At 42.6% G+C, this 23,746-nt stretch overlaps 1 protein-coding gene across 14 annotated transcripts in view; it reads left to right on the plus strand.

Annotated features, from left to right (window-relative positions):
- Positions 1-23,746, plus strand: part of LOC121865216 (FH1/FH2 domain-containing protein 3-like) — a 97,461-nt gene that overhangs the window by 21,418 nt on the left and 52,297 nt on the right. For all 14 annotated transcript variants that reach the window (XR_006088725.1, XM_042364556.1, XM_042364557.1 and 11 more), the window contains 2 exons: positions 20,082-20,140; positions 22,306-22,479. Coding sequence is in view for 13 of the 14 variants with exons in the window: in XM_042364556.1 (XP_042220490.1) it covers positions 20,082-20,140; positions 22,306-22,479 (233 nt within the window). In the remaining variant the exon portion in view is untranslated. The remainder of the gene's footprint in view (positions 1-20,081; positions 20,141-22,305; positions 22,480-23,746) is intronic.

Here is a 23,746-nt window from a genome sequence, read left to right on the forward strand (position 1 = left end):
TCGTTGTTGACTTGTGGGTAAAACACAGGTGAGGTCGTCCAGATGTAAACAATATCTCCTTCGTTACATAAGCGGCTTCCTTGACCACGTTGACAGGTAAACACATCAAGGTTGTGACCTCTCAAGCTGGTCCCTCTCCCCTTGTGTGGACAGAGTGACCCTTCAAACCTAACCTTAGCGGTGACAGTAACTGTGGGGAGGCGGTGATAGTAATTGGGACTCCCTAGTATGGGCCAATAGGCCCGCTGCAGTGTCCTCCATTCTTATGTTCTTAACTGTGGGGAGGCGAACTATTATCCCGGAACTACCATGTCAAGTTGAAAACAAAGAATCATTTAGGCTGGTATCCTTCCTGCTTGTGTTTTGGTTTTACGAGCCTAACTTATTTTTTTCTCTCGCCGCGAGATACGAGGATACATTTACAGTAGCATTACAGTATCTATTATCGAACTAAAATTATTCAAATATTTGTTAAGACAAAGATATGTTTGCTGTTTGAACCTCTCAAGAGAATATTGTATATTATTTAAGTATTAAAGGTCACCTAACCACAACAACGTGGCTTTGACCGCACCCAGACAATTTTAACCCAATCATTCCTAACGTGGGATACAAGACTTATGATTCGTTTTTGTTTTTACTATACAGGTACTAGCTGGGATACCCGGCCTTGTCCTGGTTTATTTTTGACGATGTAACATTAACGCCCTAGAATTAGAGGAGCAGCTGTGTCCGTCCTTGGTCAAAATTAAAGTTCACATGCAAAAAAAAAATTAATATCGAACTTTATCCAAATGTTAACAGCTGTCTACCATTAGACAACACATTATGCTTCCAATATCTTCCCAGGCGGTAGTACCGCCCTATTTGGTAGCTGCCTACTACCGTGTATAAAACCTGACTGTACACAAAGACAGTGCAGTAGCGTAAATGTCCTCCCACCTATTCCAGATTCGTCTTATTATCAGTTATCCATTATCCTTCTTCCTCTCCTTGCTTCGGTTACCAGGGAGGGAGGGAGGGAGGACAGGCGGGTAAACCCCTTCCCTCCTCCACCTCCCCGCACTCACACACCGCCCTCCACCACTCTCCTCCACCTCCTTACCCACTGCCTGTGTAAACCGGAAAGTAAATAAGAATAAGGTAAAATTATAAATAAGGTAAGAGAGATAAAAGAGAAATAATGAAAAACAAATACGAAAGATAAATAGAAAAGAGAATTTAAGAAAAAAATAGACCAATAAAGGGTTGGTGGCTGGCGGTGGTCGTAGAAGGAATATTACTCCGTTGGTCTTATAGTTTACAGGTAGACTCGTTAAGCATCGTTCAAAACTAAGTAAGACTTTGTTTTTTTACTTGATATAAATTAATTTGTATTCTAAAACAAATTAATTCTGACGTGATAGTTATGAAACCGTCAGTGTTGTTATTTTTGGTGTTATGGAGGGAATGTTTGTTTGTTTGGTAATTATTGCTAGTCTTTGATGCATGTATCGCAGTTCAGTGTAATGTTCGTGTGTCAGAAGGTATTAGGAGAGAGTGAGAGAGATTAACGCTACCAATACTGCTGTCTCACATAAACCAGATACTCGTCATCACTACTGCCATCACCGCCACCAGCCAGCCAGCCGCCCTCCCAAGCTCAAGGCATGCGGTCTCTCTCAGAAATAATTTTAACATCAAGGTCATTATCTCATCCTCGCTATATTCACACTCAAAACTCGGCTGCTAGTATAGAATGGTTACCTCGCCTGCCCTTCTAACCTAACCTAATCTAGCAACTGTTAGTGTTCTCTATTTTAACATACAGTTATTAGGTTATCTAATAATTGTGAGACACTGAAGTAAGTTAATATGTTGCTCTAGTTTGTATATATATATATATATATATATATATATATATATATATATATATATATATATATATATATATATATATATATATATATATATATATATATATATATATATATATATATATATATATATATATATTTTATTATTTTTTTTATTTTTTTTTTTACACGGGTATTAGCCCACCCGGGCACAGGTCACAGACCCACATCGGGGTCTGGGGGGCGAAAATGTAATAATGTACATAGGTGCTCTTGACTTCCCAATCGTCCCACAAAGGTCCCCTCAGCCGGCAAATTTTTGCCAGCATGAGGGGGGGTCAACATAAACGTTACAGAAGAGGCTCTCTCGTGGACGCAGACATCTCTGATACTGATACCATCGCCAACTCGCCTGGTCATACTGAATCCAACACCCTTCAAGAGTCAGACCCCAGTGATTATAACAGTGACGGTAATGTTTCTATGGGAAATACTAGCTGGAGTGGAAACACCAGTGCCACGGGCCCTGTCACCCTGCCCTCTGCCAACCAGCTGAGTAAGCTGAATCTGCACTTCCCCAAGAACTCACTGAAAACTGTCGAGGAACAGTTTAATTGGATGATGAAGTACTGCAGACAACACGGTCCCAACATTCAATTTCGACAAGGTAAGAACCGGAACTTTATCAAGTGTCAGACTCTTGAGGTCTATGAAACACTTAGTACCGTTGGCTTTGACGGGGTTGTCCTGATCCACCCCCCCTACCCTAGTAGACGCTGATGAATGTTGCCACATCCTAGTGAAACAATTCCCCCGATGCGCTGACATCGAAGATGCGCGTCAGTATACGTCGACCCCCCACCCCACAAGCTGCTGTCATTGTCAAGTGGAAGGGAAAGGAGTACCCAACCACTGTGGAGGCCCACCCAATCCTCCCTCCACTTTATGCAGAACCCTATCATCCTTTGCCTGCATTTTGTGTTATCTGTTCTCACTGGGGTCACACCTTCACTGCCTGCTGCCGACGTGATCATCCCAGATGTCGCTTCTGTTCACATAACCATAACTCTGTCGCCTGTGCCCAGAAATTCAAAGACCACCTTAATAGGGATGGTGTGGGCTATGTGATTGATCCCAGATGTTGTAACTGTGGCGGCCGGCACAATGCTGACTCACGGCAATGCCCCAGTAGCCCGTGTGTCCCAGGGAAGATATTGGAAGCATAATGTGTTGTCTAATGGTAGACCCTGCTGCTATATGGCATCACAAAAATTGTGACCAAGTCCTAGGTTGCTGATCTGACTTTCTGCCTCATTTACACACAATTGCAGGGTCTCAATTGTTTCTCTTACTATGACAACACACCATAATATATTGTTTCTCACTCTTGATGTGTGTATTTTTTTCCATTTCTGTATTTATTTTTGGTTCAACCCCCAGGCCCTGATGTGGGCGGTGACCTGTGCCCGGGTGGTTTAATCGGTTAATCCCCGTAAAAGTAGAAACGTTTTTATTTTTATATCATATTTGTACCTTGAGTTATTATTATTATTATTATTATTATTATTATTATTATTATTATTATTATTAAACAACCAGTCCTTCCCCTTACTTGTGATGGTAAGGCGCGTACATCTCCCACTGTGTCCTGGGCTCAACCTCCAGGTATTCAGTTTTCTCTTGTACTAAAACTCATTAACAAAGACCAACCGACCGACCGACTAGTAAACTGAAACGATAAATGTAAACTCGTGCTATTGTTAGGTGCCCGTCAACCTATACTGCTCGAGTACTATGGTGTGTGTGTGTGTGTGTGTGTGTGTGTGTGTGTGTGTGTGTGTGTGTGTGTGTGTGTCAAGAGCCAACACCATGACTTAGAAGATGTAAGAAGAGTTAGGTACACTTGGCAATGTCTGGCATCCCCTTGTGTGAGTCAGAGGTGTGATCGGTTTCTAACTGGTGGACGTTGCGTTTCCTTATAAATAACACAATAACCCGTGAAAACCTAACCTAACCCAACCTAACCTTTATTGAAATCATTTTAAAGGAAACTATACCCCAACCTAACCTTCCCTTCAACAATTAAGGCGGAAGGAGACACAACTAGAAAACTAATTCATAAAAATATACTAAAAACAAACACATTTTTGTTAGAAGTAGCAAGAATGAGGAAGATGGGAATAACAGGGGAGGAGGATATAAGAGAAGACAGAAATAAGAAAAATGAAATGAGTGAGAAGCAAGAAAATATAACGAAGAAGAGAAAAGGAAACAAGAATTAAAGAAAAAAGTAAGGAGGGATAAAAACACAAAAAATGAAGAATAACAGGAGAATAGACAAGGAAGAAAGAATTATTATTAGATGTAGAGTAAAGAGTTGTTGGCGGGAGTTAGAGTATGGGCAAGTATGCGGAAATGTGTGGTGCTATGACTGGGTGGGGTGTCAGTGAGGATTTCTGTGTGAGCCTGAGGGGCCAACCCTACTCACCGGCTGGGGGGATGACAAACGTTTACCGTCTCACTTTATTTTGGCGGTCTTTTACATTTTACTCTCTCTCTCTTAAAAAATCGCATAAATTACTCTACACTTCCTATCAACAAACCACAGCTGATCCTTTAGAAGGGATTATGTCTAATTAGATTCTTGTAGTGCTGCCTAATCTTCCACAGCTCCTTGCCACCTTCCCTAAATATACACACTATATTATTTTAAATACTGGACTCTTATTGAGCATAAGGAAGCAAAGCGGTCCCATCTTGGTGCCTTGGGGGACGCCACAGGTGAGTGACTAAAAGGTGGAGAGAGCCCCTCGGAAGCGTACAGCTTGGCGTCGGTCACTAGAAGTCTGTAAGCTCTGTTACAAGACTTCTTCGAAACCCGAGGTCGATAGCTTTGTTGATGACTAAATTGTGCTCGACTAGGTCAAATGCTTTGGTGAAGTCAATGAAGGCGACAGCCACAGATGTCTTTCGTTTTTCCAGATGGCGGTATATGTAGTCGAGAAAGCTGACAAGACAGTGAGTGGTGGAGGAAGTTTTCATATAGCTGAGGATGTACGGCGCCTGCAATATCAGCATAGTGCCCAGTCAAAAACGAAGCTTTCGCAGATTAACCTGGATACTGGGGTGATGTCACTAGGTGGTAACTCATTTAAGGATTGTGAGCTAGTTTACTTGGGCACTGGTGAGACATATGAGGTCTTCCAGTCAGCTGGACATCTTGCTTGACTGAGGGAAACAATGATGATGGAGCAGAGGGGCTTAGCTTGTTCCGAGGAGAACTCCTTGTAGCGTTTCAGTGGTAAGCTCTTCTCAGTTTGTCCAAACGTCTTGCTACCGGGAGAGGGGGCTGATAGGCAAGCAGGAAGACTGGATTTGTCAAGCCGGGGGGGCGTCTGGCATATAGTTGCGAAATGGTTGTTTGATGCTCAGTTGTGTGACTATTAGAGAGATGGCTGAGGAAGGGGAGGGGGTGTGTCTTATTGTTTAGTCCACAGCGTTCTTTAAGCTTACCATACCACTAATTGTTGTTGGTCTGCTTCAGGTGTTGCAACTTGGTTGGGTAGTGGGACTTTTTCGCAGCGCGTATTTCACGGATGAATTGGTTGTAGTAATTGAGATAAAAGATGCTGTCTCTCTGTTGCATAAGTCTTTTGATCCGAGGTGTGATCCAGGGCAAGTCGGCTGGGTGTGATCAAACGGACTTCTCGGGGAAGAAATGGTGGTGAGCTTCCGTGGTGGTGTTGGTATAATTTATCAATTTGGTGTCCACGTCATCCGAAGAGACGCACTGCAAAGTCAGTAATCGGCCTGTAGGTCTTGATGTAGAGTCTCTGGACGTGGCTGGTAGTGGCAGCTGGGGACCAGAGCACTGATAGGTGTGTGCTACACCCGATAGGAGGCATTGGTTGAGGTGGTTGGTTAACTACTCTATTTCTAAACCAATGTTTACCTATTTCTCGCCTAAATCTAAATTTGTCTAATTTAAAACCATTGTTACGAGTTCGCTCCTTGTTGGATAGTTTGAGTACCTTTGTTATATCACCTTTGTTTAGCCCTGACTTCCATTTATACACCTCGATCATATCACCCCTCACTCTACGTCTCTCTAGGTAGCAGCTGGGCCTCGATATCAGTGGTTTCAATTTTGTTATAATCCCCGCCTAGTACTAGCCTGGCACATGGGTACTTAACTTTGAGGTGGTAATGAGGTGATTAATAAGAGCATCTCTGGTGGGTGAGCGAGCCGGATGGTATAGAGACAGTGTGGTCGTCGTGTACTGAGGGTGTCCCCAGGTGTAGAGGCGTGGTTGTGTTAGTGTGGTGACAATTGTTGCTCTCATGGGCGCAATCACCACCCAAGGTCACCACACCCGCCGGCAGCCCACCCCGCACTTCACTGTCGGCTATGCAGCAGTGCCCCTCCCCCTCACTGTAGTCTCCTGCAGTGCCCCTCCCCCTCACTGTAGTCTCCTGCAGTGCCCCTCCCCCTCACTGTAGTCTCCTGCAGTGCCCCTCCCCCTCACTGTAGTCTCCCGCAGTGCCCCTCCCCCTCACTGTAGTCTCCTGCAGTGCCCCTCCCCCCCTCACTGTAGTCTCCTGCAGTGCCCCTCTTCCTCCTCATTTGTCACATATTTGTCTTGTCACTGTAACATCCCACCTGTCTTCACTGTAACCGTTCCTGTAGCCCACCTATCCAAAACACTAGACGTCGCCCCATCCATAATACTACGTAGTACCTCGCGGGACCGTCTACAAGAGCAGCGGCGCCATAATGATACTTGACTCTTCCACGTGTGAGGTGATGGGCCAGTTGGACACATTACAATATAAAGTTATTTGTCCTTCAAGTCTTCCATGTGTCTCTTTGGCGTCACTTAGTCTCATCTCTTTCTCCTATCTGTCTGTTTCCACGATCAATAATGAAATCTAATCCTGTATTCCCATTATTTCCAACCTAACCTAACCTGAGCTGTCCTAACCTGACCTGAACTGTCCTGACCTAACCTAACCTGACCTGTCCTAACCTAACCTAACCTGTCCTGTCCTAACCTAACCTAACCTAACCTGACCTGACCTGTCCTAACCTAGCCTAACCTAACCTGAGCTGTCCTAACCTGTCCTAACCTAACCTAATTCACCCACATTTTCGATTATGGATTTCTCTTCCGTGTGTGTGTCTTGTCTTAAGCACACAACATTGAACAAATAACCTGGTGATGTACCATGCGTTAAGCTCACAACACGAGTTTAACTCCACGGTAAATTGTGGGTGTTGTTGAACCGGAAGGGAAGGCAGACATGATGCAAATTATTCCTCGCTCAATTGTGGGAGAAAAAATTATACCGATTGTCGATTGGTCAGGGAAGTTATTGGTCAGGCTATAACAGGGTGGTGGATTACCAGTGTGGTGGTGGTGGTAGTGGTGGTGAGAGGGAGGGAGGTGATGGTGGCGATAATGGTGATGGTGAGAGGGAGGGAGGTGATGGTGGTGAGAGGGAGGGAGGTGATAATGGTGGTGGTGAGGGAGGGAGGTGATGGTGGTGAGAGGGAGGGTGGCAGTGGTGGTGGGGGTAAGAGGGAGGGTGTTGGTGGTGGTGGTGAGAGGAAGGGTGTTAGTGGTGGTGGGTGAGAGGGAGGGTGTTAGTGGTGGTGGTGAGGAGGGAGGGTGTTGGTGGTGGTGAGAGGGGGAGGGTGTTAGTGGTGGTGTGAGGAGGGTGTTAGTGGTGGGTGAGAGGAGGTGTTAGTGGTGGTGAGGGGAGGAGGGTGGTGGTGGTGGTGAGAGGGAGGGTGGGTGGTAGTGGTGGGGTAGGAGTGGGGAGGTGGTGGTGGTGACCATAAGTTGTGCAGTAGTTATTATCGATAATAAGACACACACCCTCATCTCTCCCCCTCCCTCACTCATCCTTCCCCACCCTCATCCGTCTCCTCAATGGTTTAACATGACACTTGACATCTCTCTTTCCCTCTATTATTCGGTTTTATCATGGCTTCCCTTCCCTCCCTCTCCCTACCACCCACCATCTCCTCAACCCCTTCTCCTCCCCACCCCACCCTGTCCTCGCCCCCCCCGACTCCCCCTGACCAATCAAGGTTGTAGGATCAGGAGTGGTCGATGGTCGTGTTTATATCCGTGACAATAACTTCACCTCAGCCAGACGACTTCTGAATAGATCTTTACCCTGCTGATTGAAATGTTCTTTGGACATTTGGCAGAAGTTGTTGATTTTCAGTTTAGCGGAGGATGAAGTTGTGTGGCAGTGATGTTGTTCCTGAAGATAAATATAAAACTATTTGTAAGATTGAGATATTGGTTTGTCTACTACTGAAGCTTTTTAGATTGTGTCGGTTTAAGTAGCGGCAGGAGGTAGGTGAAGGGTGAGGTCAGTGTAGACGAGGAAACAGTCAGCCAAAGATGCATCGACCCCTCCTTGGCTCTCGTACTAACAATTCTACCTGGCAATGTTTGGTGAAGTAAGGCTGTATGTAATGGGGATTGTGATTAGTGGATGTGTTTTCGACTGTATCACTGTCAGGATAAGTTAAGATCATGAGAAGTTTCCCGTGACAATAACTTCACCTCAGCCAGACGACTTCTGAATAGATCTTTACCCTGCTGATTGAAATGTTCTTTGGACATTTGGCAGAAGTTGTTGATTTTCAGTTTAGCGGAGGATGAAGTTGTGTGGCAGTGATGTTGTTCCTGAAGATAAATATAAAACTATTTGTAAGATTGAGATATTGGTTTGTCTACTACTGAAGCTTTTTAGATTGTGTCATTTAAGTAGCGGCAGGAGGTAGGTGAAGGGTGAGGTCAGTGTAGACGAGGAAACAGTCAGCCAAAGATGCATCGACCCCTCCTTGGCTCTCGTACTAACAATTCTACCTGGCAATGTTTGGTGAAGTAAGGCTGTATGTAATGGGGATTGTGATTAGTGGATGTGTTTTCGACTGTATCACTGTCAGGATAAGTTAAGATCATGAGAAGTTTCCAAATCTTAGGAGGGAGACATGTGGCTGCCTCACTACCTCCTTTCATAACCCTCACCATGCCAGGACTAGTGCTCACCTTCAGGAGGTAATCGCCCACCTGGATGAATCTGATAGTGTGTGTGACCTGTAGGTTGTCTCCTGGGGGGGGGGATGAAGGAGGTGTTACACTGTCAGAGACATTGACATATAGGAGTAAAAACAAACTGAGATATTATACAAACATTGGTTTAAATCGAGAGAAAGAAGAGAGGCGAGAAATAAAGAGACAGACGGAGCGAGAGAATAGGCAGAAAAAAGAGCGAGAATTGAGTAGAGACAGACAGACGGACAGATAATGAAAGGGAAGATAAGGAAGTTAACTCAGGGAGCGAGAAGAATAGTGGCTTTAGTTACGAGGTTTTGTGACGTGATCGATCATGTCATTATACAGGGTGATTCAACAAAGAGTACATTAAATTGGAGGATGGAATCCTTGGATAATTCTAAACTACAATGTCTCTGGTAAAATGTCAGATTCTGCATAGTTTCCACGTTACAATACATTTAAGATGTTGTATTAATGAGAGTGAATCATAAAGCCGTATAATACAGTACACCAAAGCAAAGTCAACACACACACACACACACATTGGTGGGTACAATACAATTTGGGCGAATGTACACAAACTGTTTATGACGTGTAAGTGTGGTGCGCCTCCCTGGCTGTCACTGTGCACTGTTTACTCCTCCGCTTGTCATGTTTTGGGTTGTTTAAGCAATTACTAGGACGGTTTTGGCATTATTTCTGTTTATTTGGGTTTGTTTTTGGTCATTTTAAACGTTTTTACCGTTACCTCTACACTAATCTAACCTAACCCAACTTGTCGTAATGTTTGGCTGGCAGGTGTAGTACTTCCCGTCGCTAAGTGAGATATTTTTACAGTTCGCGAAAAATCTGTTTCGCAATTTTTTTTATTTTTTTATTTTTTTATTTTTGTGGTAACGTGAGTAGAACAGAGGTGAAGTTTATGTCACAAGTTAACGGTTAAGGCGAGTGTTGGAACCTCTGAGACTCCCGGACCCAGACGAGTGGGATTCAACCAGCCTACTGTGTTTATATATTTAACTTCCTCTTCATGGTGATTTATAATCTCTCTGTCACGTTATGTTAGCCGTTAAATATAACCACGGCTTCCTCTCAGCATGTGGGTGTTTCTCTCTCTCATAAAGTGAAGGTGACTGTGATGGTTGGTGGCTGTGTCCTTGTTATTCCCGCTAATATGATAGGTTGTGGCCTGCTATCATTAGCTCTGGTCGCCATGTTGTTAGTCCAGTGCAAGGAGGTCCATTGTGGGTCGTTTCAGTAGGTGGTCATGTTGTCACGGCGATCGTCTTCTGTTTTTCGTCTGTTGATTCTTCTGGTTTTGTTGTCAATCTTTAAAAGTTTTTCTTGATAAGCCGAATCCAGGAAAAAAATCACAAAAAAAAGGCACGGAAAAAACCTAACCTAACCTACGTGCAATGCCATCATATATATATTGTGTTGTCAATGTGTACAAGTCATGTGACTTTTTTTCCTGTGACTATTTCCGTTCACCGATAAGCCAGCAATAAACTAACTTTCCCTTGCTATGTTTTGTAGGGATAAAATACAGTACGTGTTGTCTTGGTGCTGCAGTTTCCTCCACTCTTATGTTCTTATTATTAACACGGTCGTTCCGGGTCTACTGTCACCATGGTCTTGACCAGCCCAGTCGTCAGATATGCCACAGATGATTGTCCCTCCACTGAGAGTTTCAACAGGTGTTTGGCAGCGGGGATTTGTGTTGTTGTATAAGGGGTAATTGATGCAGGAAGTAAAACACATTCCTCCGCCCACTGCAGGGTTGTTAGGCGCCATTACCGCTCATCATAGCCTCTAACTCGCTACATTACTGCTTCCATTGTGTGCGTGTACGGACGTGTGTGTGTGTCTGTGTTCATGTACGGATGTGTGTATATGCGTGTACGGATGTGTATGTTACTGTGTGCATTTATATTTGTGTGTGTCTGTTCGTCCTCCAGGCACTAAAAATTACCTGTACTGATGTTAATATCCCCCCCCCCTGTCTGTCTGTCTGTCTAGATTAAGACGGACAGTTATAGTCAGAATTAATCTCATACGTCAGATAATCAACACGAGGAGGGAGGAGAGGGTGGTAGTGGTGGTGACATGGGGGGAGGTTAGAGATAGAGGAGAGGGGATAGGGGAGTAAGATAAACAAGGGGAAGGAGTTATAAGGACCCGATACAGGAGGGAGAGGTGAGGCATCGACCTGTCTACCACGAGTAAGGAAGGCTATGGGTAGAAGAATCAATCGTGGTGAAGTTTACCTCCGAGATTATTATAAGGTATTGGCCGGTAGGGTTAAGACCCAGATAAGAAAAGCAAAGAGGAATAATGAACTGAAGTTAGCAACGGAGGCGAAGTCAAACCCCAAGGGATTCTTTCATATGTATCAAACTAAAACACGAGAAAAGATTGGACCAATACAGTCAGATACCGGCGAGCTAACTGATAACGACAGAGAAATGAGCAATAATCTGAATAAATATTTTTCAACAGTTTTCACCACCGAAAATTTAAACATGATACCCGAGGCACCGACTCTATACAGAGATAGTGAAGAAAATAGATTAAGTGGGATAGTAGTGACTAGTAACGATGTTAGTTAGCAAATAGACAAGCTAAAGCCTAATAAGTCACCAGGTCCCGATGAGATTTTTGCCAGAGTATTAAAGGAATGTAAGGAAGAGCTTAGTATGCCCAAAGCAAATTTGTTTAACATGCCCTTAAAACCGGGTGTAGTACCAGAATCCTGGAGGGTAGGTGATCATTTGGACTCTTAACTCATGAGATTGAAGGCGTCTGGCTCCAACCAGTCACAAGCCACAACTAAAATGAGGGGCGGTGCTTATTATGGAAGAAAAAGAGGTATGTATATAGTTTACAAGACTTGACATAATACAGTATGGTGATTTTATATAGTATATTGGTACATGTGCTTGTGAATAGGCGTTTATATCGTGCAACAAGGAAAGTTAGTTACCGAGGCTTCTACTTATAAATGTTTCTGTAATCATTATAAGGCGTTTGTCTATTTACTTTACTTTTGCGGAATTAGTAAGTTAGTTAGGCAATAAAAATGGGCTTGATGGCGGAGGAGGTAGGCGGGAACCAGTTTAAGCGGAGATCCGTGTGACTTTCCCTGCCGGCCGGTCTGGCCCGTTCTGCAGCATGTCCTTTATAAAACTCCCCCGCCAGAGGTTCATAAAACTAGCCTAAGTCCTCGTGCGCCGTCACTTGAGGAAGAGTTTATCCTCTTATCTGTGAGTGACGAACTTGTGCACTAACCAACCGACGAATTACTTTTGGAAAGCCTGGGTGAACATTTTCGGTCGTTTTTCTTTTCGACAGGATAATTTGTGACTTTTAAAATGTCCCCAGAACGAGAACTACAAACACACGCTAAATAAATTGACGGCCAAACTGGAGTTGCCATGTCTGCCGCCAGTAGAGTTGTCTCTAGGTCACCCAGGGTATCATATGACCTTAACCTGAATTAACCTAACCATACCCAACCAGGCACAACTTAACCAGACCCAACCAGGTAAAAATTAACCCACCAATCCTTCATTAATCAACCTTACCTTAATCCCTCGTGAACCAGGTGGAGTTGACTAACACTGAAGGCCTAGCACACAACACGGTGAAAATAACACATATACATGACTTACTCGTCTTCTTATCTATCTTCCTTGGACATTTATCACATCTTCTCTTCCGAGATTCTTGAGGTTGAGGTTAACCTAACGTAATCCTAACTTAACGTAACACATTTCCTTGATCATCATCATCATCATCACTTGCATTATCATCCTTCTCATCGGTGTCAAAGACAGTTCAGCCATTCCATAAGCACTAGCACCTGTGTCATTATTTGATGAAACACAGGGTTGCACCTCGTCTTCCAACCTCCTTGAGCCATAAAACATACCTAATGGGATTGACATTGTCCTAAATGTCTGAAATCTGAAAGAAATCAAATACTGTAGTCACATGGAAGGCTGAGTGGGGTGCAGGTAGACCCCTTTCAAGTCAGGGATGGCCAGTTCCTTTATATAATAAATTGATTTTTAAAACTATTAAGTATCACATTTTTAATAAATTGCTGAAGTGTAATTTTTTTAGTGATGTTGATATTCGTAAATACATCTGATATGTTTGTTTACTTCTTCACGGTCTCTCTATTCCTGTGTGGACGCTCCTGTCCGAAGAATACATGATAGACAATATTAGTTAAAAAAAATCAAGAGGAAGGCATACATCGCCATCTTATTTGTTTACAATTGACGAATGCGAAAAGACTGGCGTGTGTGAGAGGGAGAGCTCAAAAAATTGACAATTTTGGGAAAATTTATGCAATAATATGACGGAAAAGCGCTAGCGTGATGCCGTCTTTTCCTTACATAAGAATGGAAGAAACTGCAGCGGGCCTATTGGTCCATACTGGGCAGTCCCATTTACACCCAACCCCTATCGCTCATCTATCCATCCAACCTATTTTTGAAGCTATCCAGTGTATTCGAGTTAATGATGATGTTTGGTAACTTGTTCCACTCATCCACTACTCTATTTCCAAACCAATGTACTCTATTCCCAAACCTAGCTCCCTAATCGGTGGTCTCCGACCCCTGGACCCCGCATATTAAATATCTAGGTTCTAGGTCGTTTGCTAGGGAAACGGAAGAAAGGTGTCTTACAGTTGTCTTGTCTGCAAAGGTTGTAGCAACAAATGCAAAAATAGCTTTTCTGGTAGTTTTTTGTTCTTCAACTCACGATATCTCGGTTAATGGTAAAATTCACCAAAAGTGTCATAGATGAAAATCGTCTAGTTTTTGTGTGAACTTATCACTAAAAAAATAATAATAACAAAATTTCGAATTATGTCCTACATTATAAATTGACCAGGATCTGTCTACAGCTGCATGAACTGTGTGAAGTAAATCAGAGCTAAATATCAACGGAAGTGAAAATGCCAGCAGTTATGGCTTAAAGATGTTGAGGGTGAAGGTTTTAAGACATTCCGAGTGAAATGTATATTTTGTTGTACTGTTCTGAGCAAGAGTGAAACAAGAATGGTGAAACATGTTGAAACTGTTCGAAGTGTACAGATGATATAAAGAAGAATTAGTTGAGCTCAGATAAATCTGGGGTTAATTTATCCCATTACCTAAACTCCTTGTCAATCTGTCTCAGCCAATGTGTGCAAGGAAATGAACGTTTTCACCCGTTTGAGGAGAGTAACACTCGCTGTACTGACCAAAACAAGAATAATTTTCCAGCATAAAAAAAGGATGTAGGACAACTCATTATTCTTTTAAGTGAAATTAAGCAAACAAAAACCAATAACAATTTGAAAAAAGAAAACGTTTTCTTTGGCCAAAAACACGAAGAAAAATATTTTTGAGGGGGGGGGGGATCCCTACCCAGAACGTCTTTAAACGTAGTGTCAGAAAACAAAGGCTAGGCGACAGGAGTGGAGGGTCGCACCCCTTCCTACACCGTGGCGGGCTTCCCTACTCTCGTCTTCTCGAATCGATTGTTTTGATTGACAATTTTTGTCCAGTCTTTTACCACATTGCTTTTATTTTTTATATATATTGTTTTGATTGTTAGTTTTTGACCAGTTTCTTGCCGTTTCTGGAATCTGTTGTTCCAGCGTTATTTAACTTTCCATTGAATATTTTTTTTTTAAGATTTTATCTGGCATCTATTAAAATTTTTCCCAGACAGACAGACAGACAGACATACCTCAATAATAACTTGAATATTTTTTGTAGATTTTATTATTTTTTTAAACTTTTTCTTCAAATTATTTTAAAAAACATTTTCTGGAATCTTTAAGATGACTTCAGGGACCTTTGATGCTATCCATTATCATACTGGGGAACGGGGAGAGGGAGAACAAGGGAGAGAAAGAGAAAGGGAAGAGAGAGAGAGAGCTGTCACCTCTACACAGGAGCATTTTCCCTATTACATGGAGGGTCTGTTATCAGATTTTGTCTCTCCCCACCTTTGTTAGGGAGAGGAGGGTTGGGGACGGGGTCGATGGAGTGAGAGAAGAGTCGTGAAGAGAGAGGGAGGAAGGGGGAGTGGGGGGGGGTGAAAATGGTCCCTGAATGGTGAAGAGGTGAGCGGCGGAGAGGAAGACAATGGGGCAGAAGATGGAAGAGAGAGAGAGAGAGAGAGAGAGAGAGAATGTGTGTGTGGTGACCAAGGAAGAACAAAAAAGGGAAAGTGTAGTAATGAGCGAGGGAGAATAAGAGGTAAAACATCAAGGAAGATGCGGCAAGGAGAGGGGGGGAGAAAGAGACGGGTAATGGTTGACAGATGGTGGTGACCACACATAAAGTAATGGGTGTATTTTATATGTATGGTAACTGCATGTATGATTTTGGTGGTCCTAAATAAATGTAAAATATCTACTGTATGTTGAGAAAATATTGGTAGGCTAATGGTAAAAATAAGGATTTGTACTTTTGTATTTCTATCAGTTATATTATCGTTACCGAGTATGGCAAATTATACTTCATATCGCATTATTATTTTTAGTATTATTAGTAGTAGTAGTAGTATTAGTATTATAGTGTTAGTATCATCATTACACAATCTAAACAAATCTTCGGGTACTGATTATGATATAAGTATTTTATATTATTAAAAGTGTTAATTTGAGCGTTTGGTCACAAGTATGTCAAGAGCGTCCTCCACCTAACGACACGTGAGACTTGAGCAGCAGTTCTGGATACCCGAACGTTTGTAGTTTCCTGTGACCGAACATCGCCACATTGCATCACCCAACTCACGTGATGGTGATGTTTAACTATTTCTTACTTACTTAACATAATGATATACATATTGTCCTGGGGTTAACAGCCCCATAATAATGTATTGTAATGTAATGGCCATCTCTCGAGGCATGTCGAGACGAAACGCCTTCCTAGCTTTTAAAATCAGAAAAAATTACGGATTTTTCCTTCAATGAATGGTTTAATATGCATCGTTACCACACGGAATATTTAATTTTTTCCAGCCATAACACTGTTGATGTCTTTGTAAACGTATAGGAGTTTTGTAAGGGCGCGAACACGGTCGATCCTGTGGGGTACGGGATGTTTGGGTCACACTCAGGATGGGATGGAGAAAGGAAACTCACAATGTGCTCTCTGTATACATGTTGTATTGGATGTACAATGCAGCTTGGTGCTGGGAAGTGGCAGCGTGGTTACAAGCGTGATGAAGAGAGAGCTAGTTGGTGAGGATGCTCAGAGGAGGACAGCTTGTGGGTCGCCAAGCTCGCCGGCGGAAGCGAGGACCGCCAGGCAGGCGGAGGAGGAGGAGGTGTTGCTGGCTGCGGCTGTAGCTAGAAGAGAGTTGGTTGGTGAGGATGCTCAGAGGAGGACAGCTTGTGGGTCGCCAAGCTCGCTGGCGGGAGCGAGGACCGCCAGGCAGGCGGAGGAGGTGTTGCTGGCTGCGGCTGTAGCTAGAAGAAGAGAGTTGGTTGGTGAGGGTGCTCAGAGGAGGACAGCTTGTGGGTCGCCAAGCTCGCCGGCGGAAGCGAGGACCGCCAGGCAGGCGGAGGAGGAGGAGGAGGAGGTGTTGCTGGCTGGTTGTTGTAGGTAGAAAGAGACAGGTTACCACGAGGTCAGGTCTTTTATAACGGAGGTAGGCGTGGGTAGATAGTTGACCCCCGCTCCGTTGGCGGCGCTGGTTGACCTAGACCACGAGGCATACACTGTGGAATTCGCGGGGTCGGCTACTCAGCGACAAGCGTTTGTAGGGGAGAAATCCACTACAATCCATCAGCCAGAACGTTCTTGCGTTGTCTACCGTTGCAGTTCTATAAATACTTACACCATGGATCACCTCATTAAGTCTGAGACAACTAGCAGTATAGACGTGGTCAGCTGTTGTCGCCAGTTATCTTCAACACACAACATGGAGAGGTAGAGTTAGTTAGCTTGTGGTGATGGTGAAGAAGATTTTAAAGGATAAAGATGAGAGGTTGTATAAACACACAGCACATGTAACGTGCACAACACAAGCTCTGGTGCTGGTTTTTATTTTTCATGTGTATGTTTCAATACGTGTGACGGACCATGTGCCAGTATTCATTTTCGCTGACACCGACTGTAGGAGCTGGACTGGCCATGTTACCCGCATGGACGACAGTAGACTGCCAAAGACTGCTACTTTACAGTCACCTAACGAATAGTAAACGTAACGCTGGCGGGCAACTGAAAAGGTATATGGATAGTCTAAGACAAACCTGAAAAAGTGCCAAGTTGACTCCCTCACCTGGGAGATTATTACTCCACACCTTAATGCTTGGAGGAGCACCACACAAGGTGTCAACATTTTCGAGTTCGACCGAGTGCATACCGAGGCAGACAAGTGCCAACGCCGGAAAGATGCTGCCGCTGGTCCTCCCGCACTAGATGTAGCCCTCTACACCTGCAACATCCGTGGACGATCCTGCCGGTCCCGTATCGGCCTCTCGAGCTCACCAACGAAGGTGACATCCTTCATAACTCATATCATTGTATCATAGCTTGATGATCTTCATGCTCGATTCCGAGTGACAGCAAAGTAGTAGTTGTAGTAGTGCTAGTAGAGTGTGTGTGTGTGTGTGTGTGTGTGTGTGTGTGTGTGTGTGTGTGTGTGTGTCGAGGCATGTCGATGACGAGACGCCTTCCTAGCTTTTACTAAATCAGAATAAATTATTACGGTAGTTAGTATTCATCATTACAGGGTAATGATACATATATACCTATGAGACTTGATTCTATATTTGTAGTTTCCAGAACCGTATCACAACTTGATGGTCTATTGTATAACCAATAGTATTGTAGTAATTCTGTGTCGTGCGAACATTGAATCGTTATCCTGATGTAAACGGTATCGATGTGGGGTTGTTTGGTCACACTCAGGATGGGATGGAGAAAGGAAACTCACAATGTGCTCTCTGTATACATGTTGTATTGGATGTACAATGCAGCTTGGTGCTGGGAAGTGGCAGCGTGGTTACAAGCGTGATGAAGAGAGAGCTGGTTGGTGAGGGTGCTCAGAGGAGGACAGCTTGTGGGTCGCCAAGCTCGCCGGCGGGAGCGAGGGCCGCCAGGCAGGCGGAGGAGGAGGGGGTGTTACTGGCTGGTTGGTGTAGGTAGAAAGAGACAGGTTACCACGAGGTCAGGTCTTTTATAGCGGAGGTAGGCGTGGGTAGATAGTTGACACCCGCTCCGTTGGCGGCGCTGGTTGACCTAGACCACGAGGCATACACTGTGGAATTCGCGGGATCGGCTTCTCAGCGACAAACAGCGTTTGTAGGGGAGAAATCCACTACAATCCATCAGCCAGAACGTTCTTGCGTTGTCTACCGTTGCAGTTCTATAAATACTTACACCATGGATCACCTCATTAAGTCTGAGACAACTAGCAGTATAGACGTGGTCAGCTGTTGTCGCCAGTTATCTTCAACACACAACATGGAGAGGTAGAGTTAGTTAGCTTGTGGTGATGGTGAAGAAGATTTTAAAGGATAAAGATGAGAGGTTGTATAAACACACAGCACATGTAACGTGCACAACACAAGCTCTGGTGCTGGTTTTTATTTTTCATGTGTATGTTTCAATACGTGTGACGGACCATGTGCCAGTATTCATTTTCGCTGACACCGACTGTAGGAGCTGGACTGGCCATGTTACCCGCATGGACGACAGTAGACTGCCAAAGACTGCTACTTTACAGTCACCTAACGAATAGTAAACGTAACGCTGGCGGGCAACTGAAAAGGTATATGGATAGTCTAAGACAAACCTGAAAAAGTGCCAAGTTGACTCCCTCACCTGGGAGATTATTACTCCACACCTTAATGCTTGGAGGAGCACCACACAAGGTGTCAACATTTTCGAGTTCGACCGAGTGCATACCGAGGCAGACAAGTGCCAACGCCGGAAAGATGCTGCCGCTGGTCCTCCCGCACTAGATGTAGCCCTCTACACCTGCAACATCCGTGGACGATCCTGCCGGTCCCGTATCGGCCTCTCGAGCTCACCAACGAAGGTGACATCCTTCATAACTCATATCATTGTATCATAGCTTGATGATCTTCATGCTCGATTCCGAGTGACAGCAAAGTAGTAGTTGTAGTAGTGCTAGTAGAGTGTGTGTGTGTGTGTGTGTGTGTGTGTGTGTGTGTGTGTGTGTGTGTGTGTGTGTGTGTGTTATTTTTTGCCGCATAATGTGCACTAAACCAATATTAAATTGTTTTTAAATTCTAAAGTAAAGAACAAATATATACATACTGTATAATGTACAGAGTGAGTTATACGTTAACCAATGATGTGTAGAAACGTGGATTTTGTCTTTGGCGTTTATGTAAAGGTATTGTGATCAATGTTCGCTGATTAAAATTAGAGAAACTATCTGCTAATTCTTATTTTTGAAATTATACGTTTAAAGACACAAAACATATTTTATCTAGTACAAAGTCTCCTTTGACCAACATATTAAAAGTTGTCGTTCTTCTGTCAATATCTGTTGCAGTTGCATGTCGACAACAGGTAATCAGATTACCCCTTTCACCACCCAACATACAGTACAGGTATCTCAGTGCACAGCTTCCTCACATCAGGAACCAATGTGTTATTTCTTCATATTGCTATTAATGGACGAGTTGACGGTCGGAATTTTTTCGTAAAATTGCAGGTCGATGGGTAAAGAAAACGCTTAAATTCACTATGGTAATGATATTCTTAAATAAATTGGGCCAAAAAGTGTCAAGATTAAGGGTAAAGTTGCTAAAAAGTCACGTGACTGTCAAAAGCTCTGTTATTGGTTGTGACGTCACTTTATTTTGTGTCGAGTCCCGTATTCTCCTAGATAAAATAAAATGGCAGAATCTCAGAAAATATATCTACAATCAGCATAAACAATAACCATAACACGGTTTAGGGTACAGTACAGCTGGCTGGCTACTCGTCTACGTATCGTAAGGCATATTTTCTTTTCCAGTTTCTTTCTGAATTATTTTATTCCAGGCTAGCGTGTTTTATGTTAACATGTGTCGACCCAAATGAACATAGCACGTTGGTATATTATCCTAACATGTATTATAATCTTATGTATGAAGTCATCAAATATCTAATATATGATTATATCTTTTCCACAGCAAGAAAAATGCCATCATTCTCCGCACGCAGCTCTCCGTCCGTGTGCACGCAATTATTGGTGAGTATGGATGTGTTGCGTGAAGTAAGGGAGATGCTTTGTGTGTGTGTGTGAAGATACATTGTGTGGTGAGGAGGCCGCCTTATAGAATCCCTGTTTATTAATGTGATTTTCTCAATATTTATGAACTATTTGGTGATTTCGTATAACATGACAGGTCAGTAACTTGGTGTGGGAACTTGGACTGGCACAATTTAGTTCCGATCGTTTGGGACCTTTTATTTATTTATTTATTTATTTATTTATTTATTTATTTTACGAGGAATAGCCCACCCGGGCACAGGTCATCGACCCACAACGGGCCAGGGGGGGGGGTTCAGGTTTAAAACAACGGTAATTAGATATTTACAATAACATTGATATGAGGAGAAATATTGAATACTGGGGTGGAAATCACATTTATTTTTAATATTTACTAATACAAGTCAAACAGAATCTTAATAGTTCAGCCAATGGCCTCCCTCTTCTATCACCTGGAATCTTCTTGGGACCGAGGACACAAGGGTGGACAAGTCACATTCTATTCAAGAATTCCTTATCATTATTATTTTATTTAAATTAATAGGGTTTTTTTTTCAAGAACGGTAATGGCGGGAGAACCTCAAGTAAAGGCATAGATAACTAAGGGAAAGGTAAGGCTGTATAATACCTCCCTGTCATCCGCTCTCCTGGTTGGTTGTTTGGGCTTTAGGCCTATCAACTGCCAGGGTGTTGAGGATAGTTCTAAGACCACTTACACTCTCACTACGTATGTGACCCTTGACTTGCCACCCTTAGCTCTCCCACCCTCTTGTGACATGTCATGTGGAAAGGCCTTAAGGTCATGGGTATGGTAGTAGAAGGGGTGGAGGCTTACTTTTGACCGTGATTATACATTCCTACATATGGTACTTCCTTAAAAAATAGCTTAGATGCATGTTAATAAGATATTAACAATGCCCTAACTGAGAAGTCACCAGCTAGACATCAGTCACTCGTTCGAACGAATCTGACTGACTTGCACATAAAGCTGTCTCTTAATCACATTGTACAGTAATAGTTTTTATAGTTATGCAAATTTGTAAATAAATATTTGCATATCCTTTTTGATATTGTATTGATGAACTGATGTAAAAAAAAACACCCTGAAAATGAGTAATTTATTTAGGCTGAATAATTATAATTTCAATCATTATAATTGACACACAAGACTCTTCCTGACAATTGTTCTGAATTTCCCCAAGGGGGGGGGGGTCTTCCTGAAGAGGGGGCTGTAGCCCTTCTAGACCCCTCCTGGCACCACACCTGATATTTTAACTATATGCTGTACACACAGACTATTTCATATTAAATTAGGACCGACATACAGTACATGCCTTTTTCCAATAGAGGTCTCTTGACCAGAACTGAAGAATTCATGTTCCATCAAAAACTGTAGTTGCTCAGCAAACTGATTCTCTTTTCTCGTGCATCGATAACTGATACAGATTGGCAGAGGGACGACCTCTGACTGGCAGATTTATGACCCAGATTGTGCGGAGAGAATTTTGAGTGAGCGTACATTTTATTTTAGTTCAGTTAGTATGAAGTAAAGGTAAGATACAGTATATACTAATTGGCTAAAATTTATAATTAATAATCTTAATGAAAATCTCTTGGCACTGGTATTCATAAATGCAACATGATAATAATTAGTTTATAAGCACGGCCAAGTATAGTTTGCGAAATAAGAATAGTTTTGAAGATCATAGAATTTGTTAATTAATGAGTATTAATTCTTAGGACTTGTTTTACGTTTATAAGTTTTTCCTGTGTGCTTCACAACGTCTAGTTCAATCAGTTAGTCTGAGCCGTCATTTTCTAATTTATACTGGTGTACTTGCCAATGTATCTACAGTAGAATTGGGAGCCAATTTAGGGGTGAGGAAAAACACCAGAATTTTTCATTTCTTAACTTGTCTTATATTCTGTCACCGTCCACCCAATGGCATGTGCTTACTGTATACAACATTAAACTGTTAATAAAATTACAGTAAAATGGTAAATTGAAATTTCTAGAAGGCTGTATTAAACCAAGAGTCACTTCTCTATCTGTAATTTTTATAGTGTATTTTTAAGTTTCTGTTGCCTTCCCTTATCAATCTTGTGCATCAGAATTACTCCAAACCATTTAATTCCCTTGACAGAGAAACTACTCAACTCAGAGGGCCGTGAGCTGCGGCGGGCCTTGTTCTCTCTCAAGCAGATATTCCAGGATGACAAGGACCTGGTCCATGCCTTCGTCCAGAATGATGGCCTCACCTGCCTCATCAAAGTGGGCTCCTCGGCTGACCAAAACTACCAGAATTACATTCTTAGAGGTTAGGTTTTTTCCATATATCACCCTAATTGATTGTTTAAATGAGAAAGTTGTGTCTAGTTGCTTTAGAAATGACCAAAATAGAATGAATTTATCATTACTTCAAGTGTTAGTGATATATATATATATATATATATACAGTATATATATATATATATATATATATATATATATATATATATATATATATATATATATATATATATATATATATATATATATATATATATATATATATATATATATAAATAATCAATGACCTCACCAGCCAGGATTCGAACCCTCGACCTACTGAGTGGGACTAGGGAACACTACCGACTAACCCACAAGGACACTAAAAGCAGTCCTCGACTCTGTTATATTTCACACAAAGCCTGTTCATCAAGCTGATGGCGCCGTGAACCTCATTGGGAACTGCCCGTCCCTCGTATGTGGTGTCAGTAGCATTTTACCGAATCCAGCTGGTATGAAACACGAGGTACATATATATACTTCATTTTTAGTCCATATAACACGCGGACTTTGAACATATAATCAACGACCTCACCAGCCAGGATTTGTTAGCCGGAATCCCTTAAACCCGGAACTCTCCAATAGCCGGAATTGAAATTTTCTTAGAAAATCGTTCCCAAAGCCGTAATTTTCCGTAAAATTCCAGCTTTGGGAACGATTTTCTGAGGGGCACATTTTTTGGAAAATTCCAAGAAAATTTTTTCGATACCAGGAAAATTCTGGGAAATTCCGGGGTTGGGGCATTTTTGTTCAATCCAGAATGCGACCTCTAGTTTTATACCTAGGTATGTAAATGCTTAGCATTAACTCGCCAGGCCAACATACAGGAAATTAAAACTTCTAATAGTTACTTAAATACGAAATATTAGGAGGACACGTTGCTACCTGGCATTTAATTGCAATTCTCAAAACCCCCTCCCGCATCCTGCATCACACACATTGCTACCATTATTTCCTTGCCTGGTGAATCAGTTGTAAATGCACACAAGGAAAGCTCCGCTAATTTGTGTTGTAATAGCTGAAATATTAAGTGCCATGGGGGAGTTTTTTCCGGGTTTGAGAGATGAAAATCAGGTGCATTTTCTGAAAATTGTGAGAAAATTTTTCCGTTATCCGTAAAATTCCAGGGCTGAGGGATATTTTTACGGGTTCGAGAGAGTCGTCTCGTTGCTCGGAAATGTCTCATTCCCGGGAGTACTCTGCACCAATTGTTCCTGCTAACGGAGATATCACTGTACTATTAGTTTTTGTCCCTT

The sequence above is a fragment of the Homarus americanus genome, unplaced genomic scaffold (assembly GCF_018991925.1).
Source record: "Homarus americanus isolate GMGI-L3 unplaced genomic scaffold, GMGI_Hamer_2.0 scaffold18547, whole genome shotgun sequence".
In the NCBI taxonomy this organism is placed as follows: Eukaryota; Metazoa; Arthropoda; class Malacostraca; order Decapoda; family Nephropidae; genus Homarus; species Homarus americanus.